At 44.2% G+C, this 25,942-nt stretch overlaps 1 protein-coding gene across 1 annotated transcript in view; it reads left to right on the top strand.

Moving 5' to 3' along the window:
* Positions 1 to 25,942, top strand: part of GABRG3 (gamma-aminobutyric acid type A receptor subunit gamma3) — a 435,843-nt gene that overhangs the window by 40,049 nt on the left and 369,852 nt on the right. The window contains exon 3 of the mRNA XM_012759954.3: positions 204 to 271. Within this exon, the coding sequence (XP_012615408.1) occupies positions 204 to 271 (68 nt within the window). The remainder of the gene's footprint in view (positions 1 to 203; positions 272 to 25,942) is intronic.

Genomic DNA, 25,942 nt, shown 5'->3' on the forward strand with positions numbered 1-25,942 from the left:
CTCTCATCCTTCCAGAACTTAAAAAAGTAGGGCCAGCAGGGTTCAGATTGTAACTATAAGACAAGTGTCTAGGAAAAACCCACCCTATGTGTTTCCAACATGTCCTTGTGATGTTAGTGCATGTGTCATGAGGATGTTGAATACTGCATTCTGCTGTCTCTCTCTGGCACAAAGTATTAACATAAATGTGTTTTTCTCCACAGTAAAACCGACCGTAATTGATGTTGACATTTATGTTAACAGCATTGGGCCTGTGTCATCAATAAACATGGTAAGGAACTATTTTATTTTCTGATTTGATGGCTGTTGTACTCATTCTTGCTCACTTTCTCATCGTGCACTTCTGTTTTAAATTCATCATGCAGGTTTAAAACTCACAATTGACTTTTTAAAATCTGTAGTATTTATTGGTAGTTTAGGTATTGAAAATGGTATTAAAAAAATTCAAGAAGTAGAGGTGGTGACCCGAGCAGCTTTTGGAGAAGGACCCGGTTCCTTCTTTCAAGATCCAAGAGAGCTGCCTTCTGGTGTTTCTCAGGAAAGGATTTGAAATAACACAGTTATACTTTTGTCTTCAGTTTGGACTTTGAGGATACATAAACTTCTTTTCTTTTCTTTTTTTGCAAGAGAAAATACAGGATATGTGTTTTCTCTGAGTTGGGTATTTCCACAGACTTATAAGCAAATTGAGATCAAGAACTATTTAATGCAAAAGAAGCTCTTTCCTGTGAAAACATTCTGGGCTGTGAAGCAAGTACTGAGGTGTTGGAGTTTGGAGTATGGTAGGGTGAGAGCTCTTGGCCTGAGCTGCAGGCCAGGGTGCACTTGCCTTCCAGGTGTACATAAGACCGTGAAGCAGGTCTTGCCTTTGCAGCCCTGAGCAATGTCAGGAACTCCCAAATGCCGAGCCCTGCCTGTGCTCACTGCTTCACATTTGCTCCTGAATTTGGGAGACATGTGAGGCTGAGGGTGGGGAATTGCCAAAATGCTGACTTAAATGCATTCTTTTCATTGCAATGTTCTGTGGATGGAAATAACCCCTCCAAAATTAGTAGCAAAATCATTTCTTTTCATTGCCAGATTTAAAAGTGTTCTTTTCTCTGGTGATATAAGGGTTCCATGTAGGGGTAAAGTTATATTTATGGGTGATTCACATAAAAAAATCTCCATGTCATCCCTAAACTAGAGCAAAGAAGTGAAATGAATAAATAAAGGAGAATTACTTCATATAACCTATGGGCTACAGATGGTTGTGTATTAAAATCAAATTTTGAATGTGGTATTACCTTTTCTTGATATGTCATTATTCAATTGACTGCATAAAGAGGGTCATCATTTTTTAATGTCTTTCTTTCTTGTTCTGGAATTTAATTTTTACATTTGTTCCACAACACTTTATATACCACCTTTATATATAACATACATTTATGTCTAATCCTAAAAGTACAAGTGCCTCCATGGATGTATGGTTACAAAATTATTTTAGGAACAGGTTTTTGCATTTGCATATCTAGGGATTTTCTTGAACTCCTTGTGACTTTGAAATTTACTTTGTGCTCAGTATTAAGCTATGTTAGTTGAATTGATGGGAATTTCTGTTTGGAAATCACAAGCTGCAGAGGAGGAGGCTAAGTAAGTGACAGTCACCCACAGGGCTCTGCTAAAGGTAGGTGCTGACCCTGGGAAAGTTGGCAAGGTTGGAATAGACTGCTGCACTGAGGTCATCTCTATCTGAACTTGACCCATAGGCAGGAGTTGGCCAGGTGGGACACACTGTGAAGGTTTTCCATAAAAGACAGGGCGACAGGGCATGTTACACAGCTGGGAGACGGGGCGCTGACTTGCTAAGGAGTGCCTGGAGGAAGTTCTGTGGGGAGCACCCTGGGAGGCCCAGAAGCCATGGTGAAGAGTTGGGCCTCTTGCATTTGTCCAAAACAGATCCTTGCATTTGGGAAGTGTGACACCCTCTTCTATCTGAGGTATGGAGGTCATAGTTCATGAGATTAGTTCAAATCCAGTAGGATTTCCAGTCAGACCACCTTTCTCCCCTTAAAAAATGGTCTGAGGTATTATAAGCTCTCTATGGCCAAAGAAAATTACCTGAGCTTCGGTGTCCTGTACACCCTGATGGTAAGTACACCCTAAATATCTACCACACCCAGTGGTAGATATTTAACATAGAGGCTGTTCAGTTAGCCTCCTCATTATAAGTAGAATTGCCCTAAATATCTTCAAACTTCATTTAGTCAATCTTTCCCTTTCTAGGGTGTATCTCCACTACAATGAAAGGGGGATCAATAGCTGTGGTTGCCTGTTACTTTGTGGCTGTGAAGCAGCTGTCCAGGCCACAGTGCACAAGCTGAATGATAGCAGTTCCTTACTCTGGAAATGGTGACATGTCTATAGTCAGTTCTCAACAGAGCTAAAGTTGTCTAGGCCATTCCCATGTCTAATTTTATTAGGAAGAGACAATATGCTACTAACCTACTTGAGCTCAGCAAAGCACACAGGATAGTCAAGGATTTGTGTAAGAAATATACTCACACGCACGCACGTTTAAATATTGAATTCTTGTGTTCTCCCTAGGTGAATTGCTCTCTCTCTGTTCATTCATAAACATTTGCCTCACAACTAAGGCAAGACACTGTGCAGGGCTGGGGAGACAGGAATGCAGTCCTGCTTGGAGGAAGCAGATCCATAAACAAACGATGTCAGAGGGAAGTTAGTGTCATTGCTGAACAGCCCGAGGAGGGGGAACTGGCTGGCTTCCTAGGGTAGGGCCCTGGAGGCTGGGAGGATGAGTGTTTCTCACCTTTGCACTCAAAACACGTTGCTACTGGGAAGTCAGAATGACAAAGGGCTTCTCTTCAAATGCTGAGCTCATCACACACTCCCACTGTATCTATGAAGTCAGGGGACAGTTTATTTATTTTATTTTATTTTTTATTTCAGCATATTATGGGGGTACAAATGTTTAGGTTACATATATTGCCTTTGTCCCACCTGAGTCAGAGCTTCAAGCCTGTCCATTCCCCTGGTGGTGCCCACCACAACCATAGGTGTGTATGTGCCCTTCCCCTCCTCCCCTCTCCCACTTGCCCGACACCCGATGACTATTATTACTATATGTGCACATAAGTGTTGATCAGTTAATACCAATTTGATGGTAAGTACATTTCATGGTGCCTGTTTTTCCATTCTTGTGAGACTCCACTTAGTAGAATGGGTTCTAGCTCTATCCAGAATAATACAAGAGGTGCTAGATCACCATTGTTTTTCTGATTGAGAAGTATTCCATGGTATACATATACCACATCTTATTAATTCACTCATGGATTGATGGGCACTTAGGTTGTTTCCACTTCTTTGCAGTTGTGAATTGTGCTGCTATGAACATTCGAGTGCAGATGTCTTTTTTATAGAGTGTCTTTTGTTCCTTTGAGTAGATGCCCAGTAATGAGAGTGCTGGACCAAGTGGTAGTTCTACTTTTAATTCTTTGAGGTATCTCCATATTGCTTTCCACAGAGGTTGTACTAGTTTGCAGTCCCACCAACAGTGTATGAGAATTCCTATCTCTACACATCCATGCCAACATTTATCATACTGGGACTTTTTGATAAAAGCCATTCTCACTGGAGATAAGTGATATCTCATTGTGGTTTTGATTTGCATTTCAAGGGGCACAGTTTAAAAGAAGGTAAAGTGCTTAAAAGTGAAATGTGCAGCTAACAAAAATAAAAGCAATTTATTTAATAAAAATAGAGAATTGACTGTAAGTGGTTATTGGGATTGAGTTACCAATAAAAAATGTGTGAGAGAGTAAACCAATCAAATTAAAGAATATATTATGAGAAAAAGCAAAATTTAGAGATGTGAACAGGGATTAAGGATGTAGGTTTTTATTGAAGGTTTGATGATAAAGGTAAAGACTGATAAAATGTTGGCTGTTTTCCAAATGGCCATTTAACCATCAATGAAACAGGGAAACAGGGAAAGCAATGGCCATTTTTCTTATTCCTCCTCCTCTGCCTCCCTCCCTCCCCCGTACTTTGTGCTTTTTATTGAGGTTATTAATATTGAAGATTCAGCTTCCTCCTGCTGAATGAAAATGAAGTAGCATTTCAGTCTATTGTTTAATAGATTAAGTTTATCTTATTTATCCTGGAGCTGTTTGCGGTTTTTCTAGTTATTGAGAAGATTAGAAATGGTTTGGGTGAGACCAGGAGAATATTTATTTACGTAAAGGTCTCACAGCATCCTCTATCTTTGGCATTGCAATGAACCTAAATGTGTACAGTTCCTCATAGAAACTGTGTGTAGTTTGTTTCCAGACCAGGGAAGCTGCGTGCAGGGAAGCCTCTGAGTTTATTTTTGAGAATATCCACTAAAATAGCCTTTTAGGAAAGCAAGGAGGGAAGCTCATGCACCAATACTTATTCTCTGCTATTGACCTCACCTTATTGAATCTTCAGGAGATGATAGTGGAGGAGATATTGTTGTTTCCATTAATTTGTGTTCAGTGAGCAGAAGCTCACTGAGATTCCAGAGCAAGTTTCTAGGTGCACCTGCTTGGCAGTGAAGCCCAGGCTTTGTTTCCCAGCCAGTGGGGAAATACAGTTACTCTATATACCTGTAGGGCCACAGCTCCAACTTGGAACTTGAGAGGAAAAGGGATCAGCATGAGTCTAGTGTTAGGATTGCTTTTCTTTTTTAAAAAAATAAATCAATAGACATTACTTTTTGAGCAATTTTAGGTTTACAGAAAATTTGAGCAAAAGGTGCAGAGTTCCCATATACTCCCCACCTCACCCCACACGCACTTTCTCCTGTTATTAACACCTTGCATTACTGTGGTATGTTTGTTACAATCTGGGAACCTTCCTTAACACATTATCCCCTAAAGCCTATACTATGGGTTTGGACAAATGTGTAATGTCATGTGTCCACTGTGATAGTATCACACAGAGTAGTTTCACTGCCCTAAAAATTCTCTGTGCTCTTCCTATTCATCCCTTCTTAGCCTAACCTTTGGCAACCACTGATATTTTTACTGTTTTCATAGTTTTTCTTTTTCCAGAATGTCATATATTTCAAATCAAACAGTATGCAGCCTTTTAAGATTGGCTCCTTTTTCTTTATTTTTGAGGGTATTGGTACTATGCACCTGAGGAAATCCAAGAGATGCAGTGAGTCAATGTAACATGGATGCAGTGTGATTATGTGCTACCCAGAAATTAATGGGATGGCAGTGCAGCTCATGGGGACAGGTTCAACACTGCCAGAATATGCTCCATTGTATGATACATAACCTAAAAATGTAAAACCAATAGAATGGTGTGCTACCAAGGGGGTCATAAGAGAAACACCTGTGGCATCTCAACCTCCTCTCTGATCCATTCCACTTGTGGCTGAAGTCAGGCAATCAAGTCCTGATCAGTTCCCTTCCAAAAAGGTTGATCATTACTGGAGGAAGATCTATTGCTTTATGGAACTTTTTGGAAGCATCTGAGCTCAGGCAAGTTCAAAAGAAGTGACAGCTTAAATGCCATGATACTACCCTTGCTTTGGTTTTCTTCACATTTATCCTGCTTAAGGTTCATAGAAGTTTTTGCATCTGTAGTTTGATACCCTTCATCAATGTTTGAAGAAAGGTAGCCATTGTTTCTTTTTTTTTAACATTTTGGTTACAGTTTATATCTTTGCTTCTTCCTAAGAAGGGTTAGAGGTATGTCCTTCCCCTCCATAATGCTCACCACATCCATAAAATGTGGATCTACCCCCCCAAACCCCAAATCCCTGGTGAACACCACCACCATTTGAGTACCACAGTGTTAATCAGTCAGTACCAATTGCCATTGTTTCTTAAAATACTGCATCATTACCGTTCTCTCTCTCTTCATGTTCTAGGACTCCAGTCACGGGAAGGTTACACATTTCTTCCAGTTCCCATTTGTCCCTTATGCTGTGTTGTTCTTTCCTTACTTTTGTCCTCCATGCTTCACCAGTTGAAAACCTTCAGACCTGTCTTTCATCATGTGAAGTCACTCCCCTGTGTTCTGTGATCTGATGAAGTCATATTGAGTTCTTGATTTCAGTTACTGCATTTTTCAATTCTAAAATTAGATTCTTTCTACTAGATGTCATTTCTCTGGTGAGATTTTCCATCTTGTGATCTATTTTCTTGGACACATTAATCATGCAGTCTATGCTGCAATATCTGGGCCATCTTTGGCTCCATTTCTCTCATCTGTTTTATTGCTTGGCTCCATTTCTCAGTATGCCTGGCAATTTTGACTGTGTATAAAAATTTGTAGAGGCTTTGAGTCATTTTTATTTGCCTTTCTGGAGGTCTGAGCTGCCATGGGGCTGGTTTGAAGTCCTGCTGAGGCTCAGGTGGGCTCTGGTTCCCATTAACCTTGCATATAGCTCCCCAGAAGTCCTGATTGAAGGCCAGGAATGCTTTGACACCACAATGTGGCTGAAAATTCAGATATCCTTTTTAGCCATTTTTATAGTCACTTTTTAACTTCTTACTCTGTGCAGCCTAGCCAGTAAAGGAGGGGAAAGCCAGTATTGGTTGGTTTACTTCTCTTTCATTTGTTTTCTCTGAAATGTTGGCCCCTCCTATTTTGACTTCTTGGCTATCTCCAACTTTTTTTTTCCCTCAAACTCTACTGGGTTTTCATTCTCTCTTAGCTTTTCCTTTGTGCCCTGCCAGCAGGAGAGAAGTTCTGGGGGAAGAGGTGTGCAGGAATTGTGGTTTACCATAATGATCCCGCAGCCTGTGTTTTTGGCTTCATCGATTGGATTTTTGAAATTTGTATTTTATCTAGCTTTTTCTATTTGCTATTAGTGAGAGTGTTGGTTTACTACAACCTATCCCAATATAGCTATGCAGTTTGGGTTTGAAAATTTAGGTTTACATGGAATAAAGTCTGATTCTGGATGGTTAGCAAGGAATTAAGTTGGAACAAAGAATCAGGCCCAGTGAAACCTTATGGAGAGATTTTTTTGTTTTTTCCTTGCTTTGGTAACCTCCCAAACTATCTTCAGATCTGTGAACAAGAGAGAATTTTCTAGGATCCGGTGTTACCAGTTTTCCCCAATAAATAATGAAACTTTGAAGGAAACTGAAGGGAGTTAATTATGTATTTATTTTAGCGATATAACTTTTAGAAGGACAAAGCATGGCTATTATCAGTTGTTTAAGAGGATGATCTTATATGTAGTTTTAATATTCTTTTAAGAAATGAAAAAATAATATGTTTGCACATTAAGCTTGTATTTTGAGAGTTGGTTCATCACTGGAATGAAAGCCCTTCCAGGCGAATAACAATAGATGTAATAATATTTAAGTTACATCTATTAGTAAACAAGTTAATAGAATATACTGGAGGAGCCACATGAGGCATGTGGGAATGATCTCTGAAGCTTAAAAAAATCTCTAGGCACAAGAAAGATGAAGATATTTAAAGGCTTTTTGAACCTGAGATCCTCTGAGTCTCAGCCTGTGGCAGGTACCCATGAGCCCTGGACCAAGGCTCACATGTCTTTGTGATCACTTGTCTACCCCTAGAGTCTAGTCCAGAGGCCTTAGTAGATACCTGTCCAATGAATGAATGAATAAAATGTTGTCTTCATCTCTGCCTCTCCACACACACACCTGTCAGTACATCCTTACATGTGAACATGCACTTTGCTTTCCTATACACTTTGCTATGTCTTTAGATCACGATATCCTTAGTTAATAGGTAGACTTCCCTTGCTGCAGTAGAATTAGTTAACACTTATTCAGTGCTTCTGCTATTTCAAGAATTTAATCCTGATGATAGACCTATGAGGCCATTGCTGTTACTGCCCAAGCTCATGGGTAATGGAGCTATGACTTAGGAGGCTTGTGTCAGAGTCCAAAGGCCCTCTACCTGGGGGATGGAAGAACCACCACTCAAACTTCTCTATACCTCAAAGAACAAGGGGATCAGTGTGGGCTATGCTAAAAAGTGCATCTTAAGTATAAAACTTGTGGACTTTAAACTTAAACTGCATGTCCTCTTTTCTTTGTCCTTTTGGTGTCCTAGAACTTCTCACCATTTTATACATAATGTCATGAGAGATGCCACCTGATAGGATGGGTCATTCATGTCCATTGTGGGAATGAATTGGAACTCTTCAGTGATTTAAGAACACAGAGATATCTGTAATCACAATAAAGCATCTGACCTTTGTTAGCAGTCACTAACTTCTTCAACTGTATGAATAGCTTCTTATTTTTCTTTTCATCATGAACTTTTCCACTCTTTTTGGATATTTCACAATTGATATTCATCATTCTTCTCAGTATGAGCTACATTATGTACCTCTGAAAATAGCACCTTCTTTATGTTGCATAAAATACCTTTTCCTGAAAGGTAAGGCTGTTGGATTAAGACTCCCCATTAAAGCATCTGAAGAAACCCTCCCATCTCTCCTCGACAGGTTTCCTGCAACCCTTTGCACAGGGCCAGCTTGCCTACAGGAGGGGGATGCACGTCCTTTGCCATGGCTGTTGTGTGCATGGGTGGTGGGGTTGGGGCATGTAAGAATTGGTGTATGGCAAGACCTTGGTGCAGGAGGTGAGACACCAAGACAGGGTGCTAAGGGTGATTGGTAATGTGCATCTTTCAGAGAAATCCCTTGGTAGCCTTGTGGAAGATGATAGGGGTTGGCAAGACTGAGTTAGGGAGACACATTAGAAATTGTGAAATTCCAGGGTGATAAGTGGTGAGTTCTGAGTCTGAACAGTTGCAGTGGGCTTGGGCTGTAGGGGAGGGTGTGTGGTTAAGAAATGTAACTTCACTAATGTGATTGAATGCATGTGGACCTTAAGGAATGGGAGACTTCAAGGGTGATTCACATCCTAATGGCATTTAGGCTGATCCAATAAATATTACTGTGCACCTGCTGTGGCAAGATGCTGGACCAGGTCATGGGAGCACAACAGTGACAGGGATAGATAAATGACATGGCATTCATGGGCCTTCAATTCTGTAGGTTAAGATAGTAAATAAACAAACATGCACACTGTTATTTCAAATTGTGGACAGTTCTATGAAGACACTAAACACATGGGTGTGACCACCCTGTGAAGATTTCCTTATGTGGGATTTGGGCAGGGAAGCAGGTGGAGAGAGCTTGGGTATGAGAGCTCACAGGTGCCAGTCCACAGGGGGCTTTGCAGACCATGGGGAGGAGGTGTTTGCATTTTATTCTGGATTCAGGAAGATGCCTATGAAAGGTGCTAAATAGATGAATTATGTAATATTTTTTACCTTCAGAAAGAATGCTGGGCTAGGTGCATGTGGTGGCTCATGCTTGTAATCCTAATGCTTTGGGAGGCTGAGGCAGGAGGATCACTTAAGGCCTGGGATTTGATACCAGCTTGGGAAACAAAGCAAGATCCCATCTCTATAAAAAAAAATAAATAAATTACCCAACATAGTGGTACACACCTGTATTCCCACCTACTCAGGAGGCCAAGGTGGGAGAATCACTTGAGCTCAGGAGTTTGAGGTTGCAGTGAGCTATGATCGCACCACTGCACTCCAGCCTGGGTGACAGAGTGAGACCCTGTCTCTAAAAGCAATAAAAAAAAAAGGAATTCTGTACCCTGACTATGCAAAAAAGGTTTGAGAGGCCAGTCTCCCTCTCCCACCCCCCTGCTCATTTCCTTGGAGGCAGCAGACTGTATCTATGAATCCTGTCAATGGAGCTTTTTATAGGTTAAAATATGTACATCACAAAATTTGTATGTTGAAATACTACCCCCAATACTTTAGAATGTGACTTTATTTGGAATTAGTGTCATTACAGATGTAATTCATTAAGTCAAGATGAGGTAACACTGGAGTAGGGTGGGGCCCTAATCTAATATGGCCAGTGTCCTTATAGAAAGGGGAGATTTAGAGACAGACACACACACAGGGAAAATGTCATGTAAACACAAAGGCAGAGATCTGGGGGAGATGTGTCTACAAGCCGTGGAACACTGAAGATTGCCAGCAAACCACCGGAAGTAGGGGAAAGACCCGGAGCAGCTTCTCTCTCAGGGCCCTTGGAAGGACCAGCCCTGATGACACCTTGATTTTGGACCTCCAGCCTCCAAGTGTGATGATAAATGTCTGTGATGCTTCAGTATGGCAGTCCCCCACTAACACAGGGCCTGTCCTATTAATATATTCTGTGGGTCTGTTCACTTGTAGAAGAGGGCTGCTTTCTACATATCACTGCCTGCTGCTTGCTTGGGAGGCTGGATCTCACCCCAACCTTCACTCCCTTCTCAGGACACAGGGGCCCAGCCCAGCTCTGACTCACAGGTGCCACGGGAAAGCCTGCAGCACCCCTATTTGTACATCTGCTTAGCAATATGGCTTTCCCAGGCAGGTTCTGGTCCATACTATGTTACTGGTCTCAGAACAGCCCCATCTCAGTCCATTTAGGCTGCTGTAACAAAATACCGTAGATTGCATAATTTGTAAATAATAGAAAATTTCTGCTCACAGTCCTAGGGGCTGGGAAGTCCAAGATCAAGGCACCAGCAGGTGTAGCATCTGGTGAGGGCTGCTCTCTGCTTCCTGGTTGTTGCCTTCCAAGTGCCCTGGTGTGGTGCAAGGGGGATGAATGACAACTCTGCCTCATGCCTACAAGGCCCCTCAACCATGCTACCAAGGTTCTGTCACTCCCCACAGCCAGACATTCATTTGTGGCAACGGGTTCTAAGGCCAAGAAGTCCCATGAGTTTCTCACTTCTCTGGTCCAGCAATGGGCCTGGTGCTGCTCACTGCTCTTTCTTCACACTGGCCACCCCTGGACACTGCTGGCATCACCAGGTCTCTGCATTAGGGTTGGCAGATAGGCCTGACAAGCAGGAAAAGCTGCACGAGTCACATCAATAACATTTCAGGATCAACCAACCTCCTAGGACCCCTGGGGGCCATGTGGTGTGGCCACTCCAGAATTTGGGGAGCTCTGCCTCAAAAGGGAAAAGGGCAGAGGGCAGAGGGCAGGGAGCACGTGCAGCAGGGGGATGAAGGATGTCAGAAAGGCCTGAGCTCAGGGCTGTGGGGATGTTGGCAGAGAAGAATAAGGAAAGAGTGATCAGTGGAGAGAAAGAATGGCAGGTGCTCAATGTCCTCTTCCCTGTGAAGTGTGAGAGGACGTGGCTCATGATTGAGGTTGTGGTCTTCGGGGATGAGGCTGTGCCCTTCCAGGACAGCTGGGGCTGGGGTTACACACAGTCCTGCACTCACGGTTCTCAGGGAGTGACACTTGCACACTCCAGACCCTTTCTTTTCACCCATTATTCTCCAACTTTCCCTTCCCCTCCCTTGGGACTTGGCTCCTAGAGTTACTTGCTTGGTTTGCATCTTTAATTTCTTCTGTTCCCTTTTCTTGCTCTCATTGTGTTTAGCTTGGACTCCTTCATGGTTTCCTAGTCAGCCTTCCTTGCACAGTGCTCTTTCTCTCCCACAGGCTCTGCATAGGGGCCGCAGGGGCCCTCCTGGACCTGAGCTCCCCACATGCCCCCCAGGCCTGGAGCTCGGAGGCTCTCGGCCCAACACCGCACTTCCCCCGCAGTGGCCAGGCTCGCAGAGGTGCAGCGCCTCCCGCAGGCCATGCCAACACCTTCCCCAGGTGTCCTCACCTGTGCCACACCTTTCCTCAGCATGCTTTCCTCCTGGAAGGGCTGTTGAGTTTTCTTTCTAGGAAAATTACATTCCCTCTTCAAGGCTGCCAGAGGACATGGCCACCACCACTGTTCAGTTGAGTCCTTCTGTCAGCTACTTTTACAATTAAAAAAAGAAATGAAAACCCCTCAGTTTTGACACTCAGGCTGTCCTTCCTTACATCCTTGTAGGCTGAATGTCTCTCTGGCCCCTCCGGGGGGCCCTGGTCAGAGTAGCTCTTTTTGGCTCCTGCTGTGATTCCCAGGGGCGCTGTGCACGTAGGAGAGGATTAATAAGTGGCATGGGTTTGTGAAAATCATTTGTGAGTAAATAATCTTCAAACTGGAAAGGACATGATAGCTATTAAGAATTAATTCAATTCTGACATTAAAAGAAGTTGTTTATTTTTAAATACAAGTGTCTCCATCCAGACAAATCCTGTTCGCAGGATCCTGAAAGGGTCTGTCCACGTGAGCATAGAGCCAGCATCTGTGGTCTTTGATAAATTATTGAGACTGAGATAGTGTCTGAGGATGGATGAAGATCGCCTCAATTTTCCAAATGCAGGGAAAGGTCAATAGGAAAAAGCATAGTTTGGTGATTCTTGAATCGTGCCTGATTCGGTGCCAGCTTTACAAAGCTGAGGTCTCCAGAGGACAGCACCATCTCTCTGGTGCTCTTCTTTTTGGAGGCAAAACACTTTTCAAAGAAAACCAGAGCTGCGGAAGTTAAAGCGGTGAAGGTCAATAGCGGAAAAGAGACTCCAGTACAGAGCCAGGCTCCGCTTCAGACACGACATGGGCAGTGGGGACTTTTGGCCAAGGAGCAGGGGATCTGCGGACGGAAAATTGCCTCAAGGAGACGTCACGTGGGGAGAATTCCAGCTGAACTAACCCAACAGGGCTTCTGCTGAAGGCGGGCCGGGGTGGTCGGGTCCCGAGGGCGACTGGGCATCAAGGGTGGGGAGTTTAGCAGGGGCTTTGTTAAAACTGGGTTTGACAGGGAAGTGTGCAGGTGGGCCTCGGAGAAGGTCCAGGAGCTTGACTGAAGACAAGCTGTGGGAGCTGGACCCGGGGCCTCGCCTGTTACAGAAATGTTGGGATTCTTGTGTTGAGTGAGAGAGAAAAGTACAGGAGGGTGGGTGGCCTGAAGTCAGGCCGTTTCCTTGCTGGCCGCACCATGGGGAGAGCGGTCAGGTCCCTGTGTGCTGCTCCGAGGCTGCGTGGAAGGAACCCTGCACAGGAGGAAGATGTTATGAAGACTGCAAGAGAAGTGCACCACGTTTGCCTCTTCAACCCCCGATACATTTTCCACTCAGCTCTGAGGAAGACCCCTGTTCAGTGACAGTGCATTGTGGCCATCATGGAAGCACAGAATTTTCTCTTTACAAGGCAGAGCTATATTCCTGAGGCCTGTTGTAGAGTAAATATCAGACTTTGTAGGCATGAAGGAGAGTCACCCTTCACCTTCACCCTGAAGGGTCACTGATGATGGTGCGTTGACCGTCGCACCTGTGAAGCCCTAGAAATCTGACTGGGAGCCACTCGCCTGGGAGAATCAATTCTTATTTATCTTTCCAGGAAGTTCTTCCTCAGGGAGACTCTCTTCTTCCTTTTCCACTCCTGCCATGCTCACTTAATTCCACTGGGTTCCCCTTTCCCTGCCTTGGCTGAATCTTCACATGGGTGGTGCAGCTGCCCCCCCCCCCCCCGTCTTTGTGCGTGGAGCTGCCCACAGCTTGGGGTGGCAGAGAAGGGCTGGACCTGTGAGCAGGAGGCTGATGTCCTGGGCAGCTGGGGGTCCAGAGGATGCATTTCCATTTGCTGGGTTCAGGGCAACCCATGACAGGTGCTGGGCCTCCAGGCCCATCTGTGCAAATCATCCTGCCTGCTTTCTTTGTCCCCTGGAGAGCCCTTGAGATTCTGCCAAGGGACAGAGCTGGGAAAAGCAAATGCCTGGGCCTCAGTGGCAGATGGATGATTCCTTCACTCACACAGGGCAGAGTTGACTGCTCCCAAGTTACTGGGCGTGTCCCCGGGCGACAGGTGCCAGTGTGATGGTGTGGCTATGGGGGAGAAGAAACGTGCACCTGTGGTGGCCTCCTCTGGTCTCTTCCAAGGCAAATGCCTTATGATTCTATGAGTCCGTGACACAGAGGAAAATCTGATATGGTAATACTGAAGACACTTTTAAAACTTCCTACTAATAATTAATTTTGCCAATAATTTGCAATCACTCACCTTTTGTTTCTCTACGCTCTAATCTCTGCCATCCTTCTCTCTCATAATACCACAGTCTAAAGATAGATGCGTCCTTGGAACCATGCAAGGAAATGAAAATGAATTGGAGTTATCAAAGAAAGTATTGAAATACTGTTTTCCTTTTTCTCTTTTTTAGCTGCCAAGTTACAAGTTAGAAATTTTGAGAAAGACGTTTAAATGAGGAAAGCAATTAAGGTTTAAGCTTTGGAAAGGAATTTCCACGAGATGGAAAGGGACTATGTGAACCCAGTTCGCCTTTCTTCTCCTTCTGAAATTGTTCCGAATAGCTGTAGCCTGACGAAATAGACCAGCAAGACCCTGTTTCTGTGCGGAGTGGTTGCTGGCCCCTCTGTGACACACACTCCCGCCTGACGTCTCACAGCCGGAGAAAAATCTCCCGATATCCAATGTGCAGTAGCATGTGTAGACTATATGTACTGAAAAGTGTTCTCTCCAGCAATGTTGAATGGACTGAAAAACCACTGAAAAGAGAGAAATTTAGATGTTATTTGCACCACTCCCAACACTCCTTATTTTTAAAACTCCTGTAATTTTAGTGTCTTTTTGAGTGGCTGTGGGTGTGTGTACTTTTTAACCTAAATCTTTTTTAACCTGAGCTGCAGACATGATTTCTACTGTCCTCCCAGATCCCGCGTAAATGCCTCTCACTCAGTACATTTTTAACTGAACATCCTAACTCATACCTCTAAATAAACTTCCCCCTCTTGGATTCCATATTGTTAGTAGTAGCATGTTCATTTACTAAATTAATCATCAAAGTGACAAACACTTGGAATCGTCTTTGATCTTGTGTCTTTACTTTCTGCGTGTGTCTTGTCACCAGGCAGGCTGACCAGGTGATTTGCCAGCATGAAGTTTGAGCTCTAAGCTCCTCTCTGAGCCTTCAGAAGACCTATAAAGAGGAGAAATACCATCGGACCTAAGCCTTAGGCGGTCCCCAGGGAGAGGCCACTGCTGTCCCATCCCTCCCTGGTAGAAGTCCTTGAGGTGGGGCGAGACCTCTTCTGATGGGTCTTCACGTGGATGAAGGAAGGATGGTGTTCTTCAAAGTATCCCTGTTCTACATGCAATGCAGTTCTCCTGTTTGGGGTCTTGTTTTATATTGTTTGAGCTCTTCAGAGGAAACTGAGGCAGAGAGCCAAAGCCGACCTAAGTGAACATGGTTCTTCAAAGGCCAGATCTGTGTGTAAGGAACAGCATGCTGGTGGCCGAGCTTGATGCCAGGGATTGCCCATGTGGGTCCCCACTGCATCCCCGCTGTCCTCACTGTCTTCACCTGGACCAGAGAAGTTCAGTAGAGAAGCTCCCCAACCCCTCCCCTTTATTCTCTCTAAAATCTTACACAGAACCCCAACATATAATATGGATGAAAGCTGGAGCTTCTCTGTTGTAAGCGGAAGGAAGAAGCGGGACCCTCCTCCCCCAACTCAGGGGGCCGCCCACCTCCTGGGGCCATGGAACCCAGTCTGCAAACCCCTGACCTGGAGCTCGCAGCTTCTCCCATGGCTCCAGGAGTTCAGACACATCCTCCTCCGTCCCTCCTCCGCATTGCTGCTAAGCCACCTTCAGAACGGCAGTGTGAGCCTGTCCATCTCTCTCACATAGTGAGTGGTTACCGCTGGCTCACTTTCCTTAGACACCGTCACTGCTTCCCGCTGGCCTCCCGCGGTGCCCCACACTCCGCCAGGTCTTGCTGCTGGTTCTGTGGGAGCCTCCCCCGCCTTGGGGCTCCCGGCCATTCCTCAGGGCCATCTGCTCACGTCATTTCTGCACTACCCACTTGCTTCCAGGCTCAACCCCAAACTCTGCACACTTGGTGTCACAGTGCCCTTGGAGCCCCACCCTCCTTTGGGGAGGCTCTGCTCCTCTCTGCTTGGTAATTCTCACCATTCGGCAGGCCTGAGTCGGGCTGACCGTTTCTGGTAGGGCTTTCTTCATCACTGTGGGCTGGGCTCGGGACTGTCCCCAGTGTGACCACAGAGCCCTGGGCAGACAGGTGCCAGACAGTTGGCAGATGTCATGGTTACCTGCCTGTCTGTAAGCTCTGTGTTGCAGGTGGTCACAAGCTGTTGACAGCAGGGGGCCTGCCCCCACAGCCAGCCCTTAGCACATGCTCGGTGACTATCTTTTGTTTCATCTGAACCTAACTCACTTGCTCACACTCCTTCCTCTGTCTGGATGCTCTTCCGCATCTGAGATGATTTCCATCTTTCCAGCTCAATTCTCATATCCACCATCTCTTCCTTAGCAAAGCTGGAGTAGAATTGTTTGGTGGGGCACTTCATTTTTCTACCACTCAGAACAATGCCACTTTTTTTTGTTTTGCCTGTTGCTTTGATGTAAATATGTATTTCTCCATCAGGTTAGGAGTATGCAGTCAAGTATTGTCAAAGGAACTGTGTAGGAGGCCATTGTTTGGACTGAGCCCCTACACTGTGCACCAGCAGGCCACACCACACCAGGAGAGAGCCACTTGTGTTCCACGTCATCAGACTAAACTCTGAAATGGGCCAGTTTTCCAAAAAACAGGAGATGCACAGCAACCAATCAGAAGGGGTCCAGTTTACCTGAGCTGGCACGATACAGAAATCCCCTCTGCTGTAACCCAGAAGGGAAGGTAACTTTGAAATGACCAATCTGCTGTTTATTCCCTGTTTCTACTTTCTTTAGCCCTTTTCTGTCTATAACATCAGTCTTCTCTGCCCAGATCACTGCAACACCCATTCTGTCCTATAGAATGAGGTGTTGCCTGATTTCTAAAATTGTTGCAGTCTTTGTCTTTGGACAGTATGACTTAGTTATCTATTGTTGTGTGACAAATTACCCCAACATTCTGTGGCTTAAAGTGACACTACATTTCTGATGTCGCAGTTTACATGGTCAGGGATCCAGCCAGGATGTGGCTGGTTGCTCTGCTTCTGAGTCTATCACAGGCTACAAACAGCCTGCAGTCATCTCAGGACCACTCGCAGGGCTGTGATGGGTTCGGTTCCTCGCAGGCTGTTGGACCGAGAGCCTGGATTCCTTGCTGGCCTGTGCCTGGCCTCCCTCAGTTCCTGCTGCATGAGTTTCCCCACAGGGCGCTGGTTCTATCCGAGAAAGGGAGAGAAAGAGGGAGACAGATTTCTATAATCTAACCTGAGAAGTGAGACCCTGTCACTGGGCCATACCCTGTTAGGAGCATGTCACTAGGTCCAGCCCCCACACAAGGGGAGGATACACTCTAGGGCTGAATGCTGGGAGGGGGAGATATTCAGGAGCTGTTTTGGAAGGTGATAGACCACACACATGTTTTGTGGCAATCATTACCCTAGGAACAAAACCAGCTGTGGTCTCTGAAACCAAGGAGAGGAAGCCTAGAAGACACAGTAGTCATGGATCCACGTAACCTCTGAAATAGATTATTGCAGAAGTCATGATGAGTTATTTGCAGAAATGGAATGAGAAGCTCCAAAGCGATGTTATAAAGGAGCTTGAATTGGATCAGGCTTATTGGAGGGTTCCCAGAGGGACTTGTGAGTGCAGAGGGATGGGCAGGGGTTAGCCGGGAGGGGGTGGTGTCTGGGTGTTATAGGAGGGAGCGGCAAGTGCAAAGGCCTGTGCAGGGGGCTGCGGGGCACACCCCAGAGACTCCACGAGGGTAGAATGTCCCACTGCTCTGGCCAGGGGCACAAACTTCAGAAAGTCAGTTCTTTATGCTCGTCCATCTTTACTGGTGTGCACATGGCCTAATAGTGTCTCTTTATCCGTTTTCTCTTTCTGGTGTGCACCTTGCATCTACGCAAGATAAACTATCTAGAATGAGTGAAATGATATATGCTTTGGTAACAATCAATTTAAGCAGCTTTGGCCCAGAGCACAAAGCCATCAATCTGCTGAGACTGCTGGGCTTCGAGGGACGGCAGCAGTCGCGCCGCTTCCCTTTCTCAAAAGCAGATGCACATTCATTGAAGGAGAAAGAGAAAGGGACTAGGATCTACCGAGTTCTCAACATGTGCCAAACAATTTACACATATTATCTCATTCTGTCCTCACGGAGCCCATGCCGTCGGAATTTCTGGCGTATTTTCAGAGACAGGGAACCAAGTGCAGTGTGACAGTGGCCCAGACCTGTGCCAGGTCTCTGCACTCTGGAGGCAGCATGTGATCTGCAGAGGGCTTTGTCTTCACTTTGCAACAAACCTGAATCCCCATCCTTGAGCTAATTAGTTCTAAATGCATGGAGAAGTATTGGCTAACTTTGGAACACAGCCGCAATCTCTTCAGCTGTAAATGGTGATACTAATTATGTTTACTGTGCCAAAGGAGGACGAGGACAAATGTGAGAACTGTAGAGAGTTCCAAGTTCAGATGGAAGTGTCACGAGAGCGTGCTGGGGTGCAGCAAGCGATGCCCTTGAATCCTTATATGCGTCTTAAAATTATTTCTATTTACTCAAGTGCTCCCTGGCTCATTCCTGTACTCCCCAGCAGCGTGAGGACAGCGTGGATTTTCCTTTACCGCATGCGCGCCGTGTGGTCGGGCTCATGCATCTTTATCATCTCTCTGCACCTGCCCTGCTGCCTCTTCCGTCTGCCACTCACAGCTCCGTGTTGCCGGAGAAAGCTGATCCTTCATACTGCCTTTGCTCTTTAATATATTGATAGCAAATTCTTTGAACTCCACTCTCAAAGTCACTGCATGTTGGTGTTTCAGCACTCTTGGATGCAGGAGGTATGCTTTTGGGAGGTAAAATATGTACATACCATTAGAATATCAGTCCAGTCTTGGAGTGGAGGGGAATGTTCATTTCACTGTTGTCTTCCGGCTTTCTCCTTTCGGGGGTAGGACGTAATCAGGCACATCTGCGGCTCGCAAACAGAGTAATTTGATGTTTTCAGGCAAAGTAGTATCCAAATGGAAGTGTTATTGTGGCTATATTTCTTTCTTGTTTTATCTGTTTTGTTGCTTCTTTTAAAGCTTTCTTTAGGGAAAAAGTTTTCACTTCTTTTCCTTAATGCTCGCAAGCGGTGAGAGATGATGTAGGATGACGTCTGCAGTGAGACCATATGGCATCAGCCTGCTCAGTTTGTTTTTGCACAATTTTTCATGCTCATTTCCTCTCCAGCGATAAACCACCATATATTGAATTTAAATCCAACGTCCTGGGTATCTTTGGGCAACTGTGTCCTGAAAGAACATTCTGGCCAGGTGTTTCTATATTCTTTGAGACTTTCCAGTCTTGTGGTTGTTACGTTACTGGCATCATTGAGGGATCAGCCCATGGGTGCACTTCTGCCTCGTTTCATAAGGGCTAAATATCCCCTCGCAGGTCTCATAGGCACCTGTAGAATCACTGAGCAAGACAAGGCCCAGTGCTGTCACTACTGTGAGTCCTGTGCACCGACAGTCATTTTGATTAAAAAGATGTGCCCATGGCTTGGCTTAGAGGGAGCTCTATGGTCATAACATAATTAATTATAAAACTCCGATGTGTGTCCATGATTCTCTATTCTCATATATTTGTTGCATGTGAAAAACTTCAGCCAGAAGACAAGGCCTGTTCCCTTTGTACTAAGGTTCCATTTATTGAATAAAGGAAAGGGAATTTTCAGTATTTGATATATTCTTAGCAATGGAGAGTTTTAAGTTTTTCTAATTTATACTTTGCAAGGATCCTCGATTAAAAAAAGTCAATTTTTAGCATCTGAGAGTCATGGTCAGGTTCTGCCTTAAAAGAGACAAGCTGAAAATGAAATTGGCTTTGCTTTCGGGCTGCTCCCAATTTTGCTGATCTGGGAGAGGGAGTGTGAATCTCTTTCCGGGCTGAAAATGGAATGAGGATGGATTACCTCAGTCTGGGAAACAACCTTTAATTGTGCACTTTATCTTTATTTGGATCTGTTAGGTTTTAATTGGCGATCATTTTGCTAAATGTTTTGAACTCAAATAAGGATTTAATTTGTGAAATAACTGAATTACAGAAAATGGGAGAATCAGATGAGCAAGGGTCCGAGCAAATGCATTGAGAACAGCTTGTTTGCATCTAGCAAAGTTATAGCTCAGACAGTCTGTGAAGGGGGGCCTGCGTGGCCCAGGAGCCAGCCACGGTAGCTTTATCCTCCCCCAGCCTGGGCAGAGGCTCCAGCAAGGGGCCCCGCAGGAGAATGTGCCCAGGGCACTACGCCCCACATTAGGGCTGCTGCCCCAGTGGCCCCGGAAGCAGCTGTATGCGTCTTCTGTGCTAGTTTACTTTGATAAGTGTGTGGAGGACCAGTCTCTCTCTCCCTGGGAGGTACCACTGACATGGTTTCTGGACAGGTCCCTCACACACCCCCCACCAGATCAAGAACCTCCAAATTTAGACCAGTTGGACATCAGAATCTCTGAGAAGCACCCTCAAGCTGCAGGTGCCAGGCCCACAGCCGACCTCGAGAGCAGACACCTAGACATGGCTATGTTTGGAGGACGGGGTCCATCTGGCCCCCGCAGCAGCAGCTGTCCGGGTGGCTGGACAAAGGAGCCTGCAGCCCAGGACCCAAGATCTTGACCCCTCCCCAGGGAGAGGCAGGTTGGGCAGCTGGGGTGCCACTTCTCTCCATTCTTCCACTCAGGCCCCCGTGGTTGTAAAAATGGGGATCTTAGCTGTCTGAGAAAAAAAAATGCAGGTTTCAGTCTCCTGAAACCACCATCTGCACTAATAGCTTAAAATCATATTAATAACATTAGTCAGCTCCCTGAGGGAAGGCGGGCACTGTAATTCTCCTTTTAAAAACGTCTTCCTTTTAAATGACCATCTGAAATTTTCCTTAAATCCTTCCCCAGGGATGTAGGGGGTTAAGTACTGTCACTACGATGTGACTTCTGTGCTCAGCCAGGTTGTGACAAGCCTCAACTGGGACGCTTCTAACCAGGTGAATCTAGCTCAAGGCCTGACAATGGCCCAAAGCTCCAGTTCTGCTCCACAGGACACTGGCTGTCTCTGACTGTACCTCCTCCTCCTCCCTTACTTCCCTTGCAAGGGGACAGAAGTCGCCGTCCACTCTGGAGTTTGCTGGTATGGCCAGTCCCTGATAGTCCTCCATGTGCTTGGGGGCCACCCAGGTACCTCCTGCCCATCACACCACAGGGCTCCTATGCCTCTGCCTCAGTGCCCCTGCGGCTGGACATGCAGCCTGGTGGAAGAAGCCAGTCTGCGCTGAGGCTCTGGGGAAGGTGCAGCTACGGGAGAGTGAGGCTGGGGAGAAATGCCCAGCTGCCTTCAGGCAGGGTGGCCACATGGACGTGCACCCTGTGCACACGCAAGGGCTTCAAGTTGGATTTAATGTTCTAGTATCTCTGTCTTGACATTTTTAACAATTTTTGACCAAGGAGCCCTGCTCTTTTATTTAGCTCCAGACCCCAAAAATTACACAGGCAGCCCAGCTTCTGATGAGTCTTTGCCTTCAGGTAGCTCCTTCGTTTTTACTTTACGTGGGTCCACAGTCTACAATCGCCCCAGTCAGAGCTTCACTTAGGTAAACTATCATATGGTCATATAATTTCAAAATCTTCTTGCAGGACCTGCTAGCTGGCTGCTATTTGCACTGTATTTCTAATCGTACAACTTCTCACTTAGCAGCTCACTTCCTTCTCAGGAGCCTGCCTTATACTCGGTCACCTGCGCCAGGACTGCTATGGAAACAAGAGCCCACACTGGGCGGGGATGCCCCTGCAGTGTAGACAGAGCTGCCAAGAGGGGAGTAATCACGGGTCACGCAAGAAGACAGACCTGGGTTCCCATTCTACCTCCCAACTCTTGAATACGACTCTTCTTATTTCCCATATTTTTGAAAAGTGTGCACAATAAAACAGCCATCAAATGTTTGAGAATTACATCAGTTATACATAAATGGGCAGGTGTATTTAGTGCGATAACTAGTAGTTACTCCCTGAAGGAAGAGTAGGTAGAAAGGACGAGGCATGTGTGTACATGGCCAGCCCAAGGCAAGCACAGGGCGTGGAGAGGGGATGAAAGACCATGTCCCCCTGTGTGTCCTCCCTGAGCCTCTGTTTTGTACTTATTAAGTGCTATATACATGGGTCGATTGTGGGCTAATGAGATCATACATCAAGTGCCTGCAGTGTTCTTGGATATATGCTAAGTAAGACCTATAATAAGTGGGTTTCTTTTCCCTGTTCTGAGATGGGCCTTTCCAAAAGCAGAGAGGAAGCATACGTTTTTTTGGTAGAGGAAGAAGGTTTAAATTTAATCTGTGGTACATCCAGTTCTGATACCTATGTATATGCAGATTCTGAAGTGAGATTTAGTCTCTATATTGGGCATAGACTGAGATAGTATCCACTTGTTCTTTGATGACACACAAAGAGATTAGCTTTAGGGGAAAACACAGTATTTTATTTCCTGCATGAAAGAAGTCATTTGCATCGAGCCGTCTCCTGCTTATTCTGCTCTCAAGCGTGAGATGTGGTTCCTGGGGCCCATTGGGTTAGTGGTGACGACCTCACGCCACGTTAATGCCTGCTTCTCTGGGGTAAGGGCAGGGTGGTGTCACGGGCTCTTCCTCCTGAGCGGTGCTGGTGATGGGGTGACCACACACCACTGCCCTGCCATCCTCCTCCTATTCTTAGGATACAGCAACATCTTAGGGCATCAGGAAGATCTATAAATTTTACTAACAGTAAAACTGTAAAACCTTTGCTAGCCAAGGAGAACAGGATTTCCTCAAATAACTAAACAAAGTAATGTAGATGAGTTAAAACTCTTAAATTTCAGACTTTTTGGAGCTGGCTTTTTCATAGTTAGGTGTTTTATTCCCAAATAAACAATACATTATTCTTATAAGGTTTTTCTATTTAGTGGTATTATTTTATTATTAACAATTTATTTTTAATAGGTTATAAACTGATAATTTATAATTACAATGAAATTACTTATACTAGTCATTGTACAGTATTACCATTAATTGCTCTAAATTAGGTATTACAATTTATTACCAAGAGCTGTACATAATTAGTTTTCTTACAATATAATGTTTAATATAATGTCCTACTCTTGCAGGTTTGTTAGTTTTTTAACTCTTGAGAAAACTAAGAAATGTCCATCATATATGGTAAGAAGAAAATGATTTTGATATTATCAAATTTCTGTTTTCAACTGTTGTTAGCTCTAGTATGTAAATGTTACACAAACTTTAAGTGTATTAAGGCAGTAAGACACAGCCTACAGATTTTGTATTTTGTGTATTTGTTATATGGCCATCGTACAATTTAGTGCCCTAAATTCTGCAAATTTTCATTCCAAAGCTCTAGATGAGCTGCAATGTTGACTCTCCTTATTTTGGTCATTTTAGGTAATGATTAGACCTGTGGTCTACATCCTAGATTTCCTGGGCTTTTAGAATTTCAGAATAAATGTGTTTTATTAACTTTATTTTTTACTGAGGTCATGCCTCCTAAAAGTGCATCTACCCATCAACATTAGTCACCTATCCAAAACACAAACTATAGTGAATTGGCCACTATTATCTTTTTATGATGAATTAAGATAAGTGTTGTTTCCCTGAATACTGTGGGTTGTGGTCTGAATGTATCTCCAACTCCCCATTCAGGTGTTGGAATCCTAGCCCCCAAGGTGATGGTATAAGAAAGTGGGCATTTAGGAAGTGTTAGGTCATGAGGATGGAGGCCCCCATGCATGGAATCAGCACCCTAATTAAAGGGACCTCAGAGAGCTGCCTGTCCCTTCCACCATGTGAGGACAGAATGGGACAGCACTGTCAATGATGAATGAGCCCTCACCAGACACCAGATCTGCTGGTTGCTTGATCTTGGACTCAGCCCCTAGAACTGTGAGAATTAAAATTCTGTTGTTTGTAAGCCACCCAGTCTAAAGTGTTCTGTTATGGCAGCCTGAACAGAATGAGCCAGAATCTGTCACTTAGCCTTATTTCTCTTGCTGACAGGAATGAGAGGCATGATAAATGTCATGTCTGGTGGGAATGACAGTGAGTCCTCTCCCCCCATCCTCATGAAACTCCTGAGGGGGATCAGTCTCCCTCTTCATCTCTTGAGAGCATTGGGTTACGTTGATCACAACACCTCTGGCCTTTGTAAGGGGATGCTTCTCACTTCTGTGCTTCACGTGAGGACTAGATCATGAGAAAGGACTCAGCTGGTGGGGCCTTGGCGTGTGTCACAGGAGGGAGGAAAACTCGGTGTTCTGTGGTCCGACTGTGGAGCACTCAGCCTGGTTAATTGTGGGAAGTTCAAGCGTATGGCATGTTCCTCCTGTAACTCCTTGATAGAAGCATCCCAGTGTCGGTGGAGTCTCTGTGAGGTGACACCACTTCTCTTTGACAGCGTCTGGAATACAAGAAATCTGATTTCAAGACAAATAAAAATAAATGGGCAAAAAGATTCAGCAAATGGATTAGCAAATTATGAAAATATCTAATGGACAACTATGCTAATAGTTTAAAAAGTCTGAATAAAATTATAGTTGGGGAAAAGATCAGTTTTAAAACCTGGATCAAGAGAAGAAGGAAGCAGGCAATTTTGGGAAAAATTGTAAAAGTTATTTGAGAATTTTTTCCAAAAAAGGTGCCAGTGTACATGAAACATTTGCTGTCTGGCTGCAGCCTGCTCTCAAGGCATTCCCAACTTTCTGCCTTAATAGGATAACATCTTTTTGGATATGAAGATCAATCAATACAAAAAGTGACATGAACTAGCAGGACATAACTGGGGGAAATTATTTCTAAAATTATCATTATTGGCTAATGATATGATTATGTAGTTAGAAAACCAAAAGGAGAGGATGGAAAACTTAGATAATGATGATTATCAAAGGTTTGAGGACAAAGCAAAAAAGGTCTCAAAAGTCAGTAAGAAAAAAATAAAATATCATCCCAGAAATACTAGGAACTTTTTTATTTTTACATTAAAATTTTTGGTTTTAGTTTTAATTGGCAACTGGTAACTGTACATATTTATAGGGTACAGTGTAATGTTTTGATACATGTATACATTTTATAATGATCAAATAAAGGTAACATATTTTTTAAAAAGTCACAAGGGAACAAAAATCCCAAATAGAAAATAAACATACAAATCTGTGATGATTAAATCTGTGATCAAAGAAAGTTATTCATCTGGCAAGTATATAGTGAGCCCCTTTATTGGGTTGGACATGGTTTTAGGTCCTGAAATGAAAATTAACTCCATTTATTTGAATTTGTTGAGCCATGTTTTGTGGCCTAAAATATGATTGATCTTGGAGGATGTTCCATTTGCTGATGAGAAGAATATATATTTGTTAGTTTTGTGGTAAAATGTTCTATAAATGTCTATTAGGCCCATTTGCTTTAGAGTGCCATTTCAGTCCAATGTGTGTTTCTTTATTTTCTGCTTGGAGGATCTGTCCCATTCTGTCATTGGGGTATTGAGGTCCCTGGAATTACAATGTTGCTGTTTATCTCTTTGTTTAGATCTAGTGGGATTTGCTTAATGAATTTGAGTGATCCTGTGTTAGGTGCCTAAATATTTAAAACTGTTATGTATTTTGTTGAATTGTTCCCTTTATCATTATATAATGACCATATTTGTCTTTACTATTATTGATTTAAAGTAATTTTATCTAATATGAGAATGGCTATACCTGATTTCCTTTGGTTTTCATTTGCATGTAATATTGTTTTCCATCCCTTCACTTTGAGTCTGAATGAGTCCTTTTGGGTCAGAGTTTGAATGAGTCCTTTTGAGTCCTTTGGGTTAGCCTCTGTGTTTCCTGGAGACTATGTATACTTGGCTTGTATTTTTTATCCATTCATACAGCCTGTGTCTCTTGAGTAGGGAGTTCAGACTATTCATATTGATTGATAAAATCAATATGTGGCACTCTGGTCTGTTCACCCTGTTGGGTAGTGCCTTATTGGTTTGTTTTCTCTCTTGTACTATTGTTTTACATAAGCTCTGAG

The sequence above is a fragment of the Microcebus murinus genome, chromosome 7 (genome assembly GCF_040939455.1).
Source record: "Microcebus murinus isolate Inina chromosome 7, M.murinus_Inina_mat1.0, whole genome shotgun sequence".
NCBI lineage: Eukaryota > Metazoa > Chordata > Mammalia > Primates > Cheirogaleidae > Microcebus > Microcebus murinus.